The sequence below is a fragment of the Diospyros lotus genome, chromosome 4 (assembly GCF_014633365.1).
Source record: "Diospyros lotus cultivar Yz01 chromosome 4, ASM1463336v1, whole genome shotgun sequence".
In the NCBI taxonomy this organism is placed as follows: domain Eukaryota; kingdom Viridiplantae; phylum Streptophyta; class Magnoliopsida; order Ericales; family Ebenaceae; genus Diospyros; species Diospyros lotus.
Window position 1 is genome coordinate 35,400,616 of NC_068341.1, and position 6,502 is coordinate 35,407,117.

At 48.4% G+C, this 6,502-nt stretch overlaps 1 protein-coding gene across 1 annotated transcript; it reads left to right on the forward strand.

Moving 5' to 3' along the window:
• The first annotated feature begins 3,048 nt into the window (after positions 1-3,048).
• Positions 3,049-4,970, forward strand: LOC127799804 (uncharacterized). The gene is made up of 6 exons (XM_052334023.1): positions 3,049-3,176; positions 3,281-3,444; positions 3,490-3,755; positions 3,873-4,268; positions 4,368-4,502; positions 4,629-4,970. Exons 1-6 carry the CDS (start codon positions 3,049-3,051, stop codon positions 4,968-4,970), a joined length of 1,431 nt encoding a protein of 476 aa, XP_052189983.1.
• Positions 4,971-6,502: the final 1,532 nt, after the last annotated feature.

Here is a 6,502-nt window from a genome sequence, read left to right on the forward strand (position 1 = left end):
CATTTGATAATGATAGTTGTAAAATGCAAAATTATCAATTTGTTTGATGTTTTTAAGAATTAGAATATATGATGGTTTTTGTAGCACCACATTCGCAGTCCTCTCTTTCAACTTATCTGGATGAATAATTCAGGCATATTTAAATTTCAATAAATCGAATAGTGTTTGTTTGTTTGGTTGGTGGTTGTGTTGCTCAAAACTTTCTCATCTTTTTCATTATCGGTTTCCCACCAACCAAACAAGGAACTCTGTAAGGGAACCCCTGCCTTGTTGTCCAGAAGCCTTCTGCCCTCTAAATTTGGTGATTTTTTTTTTTTTTTTGTAAAATAAAAGTATTATGCTTACTGTTTTTACAGCCAAATAGTAACAAATATTTAATCTATTCACCATCGCTATATAATACAAACAAACACAGTTCTGAAATATCCCTCGTCTATTTATTTTATTTCCTAGTAAGTTTTCATCAATATTTTAGTATTCAAAACTATATTTTAATTCATTAAAAATTAGCTTAAACACATGCGTTCTTCTTTAATAATTAAAAATTATTACAGGTATTTCTCATTCTACTCTGTGTGAATTGGACTTAATGTAGTGATTTGGCCCAAATGCTCAAGGCCCAGTAAGAATCGAACTGAGCTCGTCAAAGCGAGCTCAGATAATGTTGAAGCCTAGGATCAAACGTCGGAACCAAGCGAGCTCCCGATAGCACCTCTAACTCGTCAGCGTATTCGGGGAGGCCCCAAGCTATGTTCTGAGCAAGTTCCCAGCGATCTCCATAGCTCGTCGGCTTAGCCTGTCAGCTCGCATTGTAGAAGGGGCGTGTCGCGGCATATCGGCAGGCCAATGGCCGCCCTGACCGGACCCTTTAGGCCCATTCCCTCGGCCTATTTGGCCGGCTCATGCCAGTCCCATCCTGGCCTTCTGGCAACAACATCATTACAGTCGCGCCTGGGTTTCCGAACATCCACCTCAGATCCCATCCTCATTAATGAAGGTCTCGTTGACACCTCGCTGCAACAGGGACGCCCCCGTTGGCTATTCTATCCCATCGCCTGTACAAGTACAGAGCATGCAGAGAAGCTTCTACTCATATATATGGACCAGCCTTTTTGAGGGTCGAGGTATGTATTCTTTTTCGTCAACTGACAAACACCCGATACATTTGCTTGCTCGCTCACTAACTTGAGCTTCGGAGTACCTTACAAGGACGGGCTGGTGGCTCAGCAAATCGGACCGGATACCTCACTATTCCTCTCTCGGATCTACCATATCAGTGCGGGCCTACAAATCTCCGTCGACCAATTCCGAACGTTAACATTTTGGCGCTAGAAGAAGGGCCCGCTCTGGTAAAACATCGGTAAAACATCAATGCCGAAAACTAGAAACACAAGAGGTTCCAGAGCAACGACCAACCGACTTGCGAATCATGCCGACCTTATGCTGGAGATTTCACAAGCTGGGGGAGTTGTGGTGTCCACCTCCATGCCTCCTCCAATCGAAGCCATCCATGGAGTCCCTTCGCGGTGCCCCTACCCACCCGTGACTCCACCACCGACGCGGGAGTAACACAGATGTGGCAGCAATGTCAAGAAACATTGGAGAACACTGTCATGCAGCTCGTTAATATAGTAAAAGTGCTAGCGCAAACGCAAGTCCAGACAGCACATGCGCAGGTGACTGCCTCTCGACCTATAGGTGGAAGACCCTCTCTAGAGGAAAGAAAAGTTAGAAAGGACACGCGACGAGTTGGCTCGATCCGCTCCTCCAACCTACACTCTCAAAGGGCGGAAGAGCGGCGATGCTATGATGGGGAGTCGGGGGTGCACCTCACCAAACAAAGGACCGGTGCAAGCCCTTGCAGAAATCACCACAAATACATCCATGGAGGAAATTGCCGACTTGAGAATCCACGACGTGGGGATTCCTCGGTCGGGATCAGCAGTAGCCATGGCACCCACCGCGACTCCTCTGATTGTGAGAATAGGGGGCGACCTCCCCCGCAAGACCGCCATCACTCAGGACAAGTTTTCGCACGGGAAGAACAACTCCCCACCGGGCGTTCGACGAATCAGGACCCCATAGTGGGGGAACTACTGTTGAGAATCCAACAGCTGGAGGCCAGGCATGAGGCGTACGATCGGAGGGAAAGCCTTGAAGAAAGGACCCCGTTCTCTAGGGAAATCGAGCTGGAGCCCCTTCCCCGCAGATTTAAGGTCCCTAGCATCCCTTAGTATAATGGGGACAGCGACCCCTTTGACCACCTGGACACTTTCAATGTCTAGATGGACCTACAAACCTCCAGTTCATTGGCCAAATGCCGAGCTTTCCCTGCGACCTTGGGAGATATCCCCCGGGCGTGGCTAAGGAGACTTCACCCTGCAGTATTTGCAGTTGGGAGGAATGCCAAAAGAAATTTATAGATCAGTATAGGTCGCTCCAAAGGCAACTCGCTCCAACATGCCACCTCGCTACAGTATTCCAACAGTCTGGCGAATCTTTGAAGGATTACCTAGAAAGGTTCAGGCACAAAGTGAATAATATCAAGAGCCTTTCCGATGAAAGTATCCCGACCGCGATCTCCGTCGGGCTCCGGAAGGATGGGAAACTCTACGAAAGCATTTACAAGTCCCCGGTGAAAGACCTCGGTGAATTTTACGAACGAGCTGCGAAGGAGGTCTGGTGGGAGGAAGCATTCGGCCTAAAAAAGCCGAGCAACTAGAAGAAGGGGGCAGAACACACCGGCTAAAGCAAGAAGAGGGCTGATGAAGACTCTCGCAAGGAGGGTCGAGGATGAAGCCCCAACGATCAGGCGGCAAAAGGCGAGGTTCGAGTAGGGGGTTGAATGACCAGCATGCCGAGGTCGGTATGAAAGTTACAGTATCTTATATGACTCCCAAGACATGATCTTCGCCACAGAATGCAACAAGGAGGATTTCGGAAGGCCTAACCCTCTAAAAACTCTCAACAAATACAGAACTAAGAGAAAATTCGGTGCCTATCACAACGAAGTGGGGCACACCACCTCTGAGTGCTAGGCTCTGAAAGATGCAATTGAAGAACTTATTAGAAGGGGTCGGCTACGTGACTGTGTGGTGCGTCCTAGAGATCAACAGCCCAAACATCCGGCTCAACAAAGTCCTCACCGAGCTCCCGAGCAGGACCAAATACCTACGGTGAGAACTATCTTTACTATCCATTGAGTGCCCCATATCGCAGGAACTTTTAACAGGTCGGACGAGTGATATGTTTGGGAAGCCGTCCACCTTCTGTTTGTCAGGGATGGCAGCCAAGAAGGACCTTCCAAGAAAGCCAAGATAGCTTTGGAAGACGTCTCTTTCACCAAAGATGATTCTAAAGGCGTACACTGGTCGCACAATGACGCCCTTGTGATCCGAGCTCGGATTGGTAATATGGAAGTACGGAGGGTCATGGTCGACACAGGTAGCTCGGTGAATGTCATGTACAAGGGATGTTTCGACTAAATAGGGTTAAGGCCGGACCAGCTGACATCCTCTCTGGAGCCACTACACGGGTTCACTAGCGATGCAGTAATCCCGAAAGGACGTATAAGGCTCCCATTAACAATTGGGGAATCAGACCTCCAGGCCACGACAATTGCGGACTTCCTCATCATTGACGGTCCTTCCGCTTACAATGTCGTCATGGGTAGGCCCGCCATGAACAACCTGGACCTAGTTGTTTCAACCAAGGCCCTGGCCATCAAATTCCCGACCCTGAAAGGGACCGGTTGTGTGAGTGGCGAGCAGCATTTAATGAGGCGCTGTTACGAGGAAGCATTAAAAATAGGGCTCAAAGGAAAAAAGATAAATATGGTTTCCGAAGGGAAGGCCTGAGTTGTCAATGGCCAGGGAGTTAGCCACGACCTAGACCCACGCGACGTGGATTGCAACCAAGCCGCCAGCCCAGCGGACGAGCTAGAAGATGTTGCAGTCAGTAGCTTAGACGTTGAAAGGCACCTCCAGGTGGGCAAAGGTCTCTTCCTCGAGGTAAAATCCCAACTGACCGAATTCCTTGAAACAAATCTGGACGTGTTCGCATGGAACCACGAAGATATGGTGGGAATAGACCCAAGGATAATGCAACATCGGCTCAATGTCAACCCCAACCATAAGTCGATTCGTCAGAAGAGGAGGCCAATAACGGCTGAGCGGTATGCGACCTTGAAGGAAGAAGTAGACAAGCTCTTAGCCAGCGGATTTATCCGGGAAGCCCAATACCCGACATGGGTGGAAAACTCGATCTTGGTGAAAAAGAAGAATAGGAAGTAGAGAACTTGCATTGACTTCACTGATCTAAACAAAGCTTGCCCAAAAAATAGCTTCCCCCTGCTAAGAATTGACCAGCTCGTGGATGCAACGGCCGGCCACCAGCTTCTGAGCTTCATGGATGCCTATTCCGGGTACAATCAGATCCCTATGAACCCCGACGAGGAAGAGCATACCTCTTTTATGACGGATTGGGGACTATACTGTTACAAGGTAATGCCCTTCGGACTAAGAAATGCAGGGGTGACGTACCAACGGCTAGTTAACATGATGTTTGGAGATTTGATCGGAAAGACCATGGAAGTATATGTTGATGATATGTTGGTGAAATCCAGATAGGTCGCCAACCACGTCAGCGACCTGGGAGAAGCATTCCAGGTTCTGAGGAAGTACCAGATGAAGTTAAATCCACTCAAATGCTCATTCGGTGTGGCTTTTGGAAAATTTTTGGGTTTCATGGTCAATGAGAGGGGTATTGAGGCCAATCCAGAGAAAATTCGAGCTCTACTTGACATGCAATCACCCACCAAGACTAAGAAAGTGCAAAGCTTAAATGGACAGGTCGCGACCCTTAGTAGTTTCGTCTCCAAATCTTCTGATAAATCCATCCCATTTTTCAAAGTTCTGAAGAAAGCAAATAGGTTTGAATGGACGGAAGAGTGGGAGACTGCTTTCCAGTAGTTGAAAGAATATATGGGGCGGGCTCCCCTTATGTCAAAGCCAAAGGAAGGGGAGGAACTGATTGTCTACCTAGTGGTGTCTGGGTACGCAGTGAGCGCCGCTCTGGTTCGAGAAGAAGATCGGGTCCAATACCTGGTATGCTATGTAAGCCACAGGCTACTCGATGCCGAAACAAGATACTCTCCCATGGAGAAGCTCGCTTTTTCCCTAGTGATCGCGTCTCGAAAGTAACGCCCCTATTTCCAAGCTCATCAGATTAGTGTGGTGACCAAACATCCACTGAAGTAGATTTTACAGAAGCTTGATTCATCCGGCCGCCTACTCAAGTGGGTTATTGAGCTCGCTCAATTCAACATAGAGTACAGGACACGAGCGGCCATAAAGGGTCAAGTACTGGCAGACTTCGTTACAGAATTCACAGGACCAGTGGAAGAACCAGCCCCCCCAACCTCGCCAGTTTGGGAATTATTTGTTGACGGCTCGTCCAACGAACACGGGTCTGGAGCTGGCATACTCCTGGTAAGCCCAGAGGGACATAAGATCCCCTACACATTGAGGTTCAGGTTTAGAGCGACCAACAATGAAGCTGAATACGAAGCACTGCTACCTGGTCTCCACTTAGCAAAAGAAGTTAAGGCAGAGCGATTAAAAATTTTCAGTGACTCCCAGCTCGTGGTCTGTCAGGTACAAGGGGAGTATCAGGAAAAGGGCCCAAAGATGGTAACGTACCTCTAGAAAGCTCAAGAATTGTTCTGTTTCTTCGAGGAGTGCGAAGTAAATCATGTTCCGCGGAGCCAGAACTCTCACGCTGATGCCCTAACACGTTTGGCTTCGGTTGGAGAAGTTGACTCATTGGGAGCCATCCCCATAGAGTTCCTAGTAGCACCGAGCACGGAGGAAAAAGTCGAGACAGTGACAATTGAGCTAAGGCCAGATTCATGGATGAAGCCGATTGTGGACTATTTACAAGGAGGATAATTGCCAAGCGACAAACTAGAGGCACGACGTCTTCGAGCCTGGGCGGCCAGATATTGTATTTGTGACGATATGCTGTACAAGTGAGGGTTCTCAGTCCCGTTACTTAGATGCATTGATGAGCCTGATTGCCGAGTGATTCTCGAAGAAATCCATGCCGGCCACTGTGACAATCATGCTGGGGGAATATCCTTGGCTCAGAAGGCATTTCGCCAGGGTTTTTACTGGCCTACCATGAAGCAAGATGCTACGGACTTGGTGAGGAGGTGCGACGCATGCCAAAGGTTCGCAAAAGTACCACGAGCTCCCCCTGTCTATCTTTAACAAATGAGCAACCCTTGGCTTTTCGCCATATGGGGCATTGACCTGATTGGGCCACTTTCAACAACTCGTGGCGGATGTAAGCATGCTATCATGGCTATAGATTACTTCACCAAGTGGGCAGAGACAAAGGAGCTCGCACAGATATCTACCACAAAGGTAGAAAACTTTGTATGGAACGACATCATCTACAGGTTCAGTGTCCCTTAACAAATAGTCATCGACAATGGGACCCA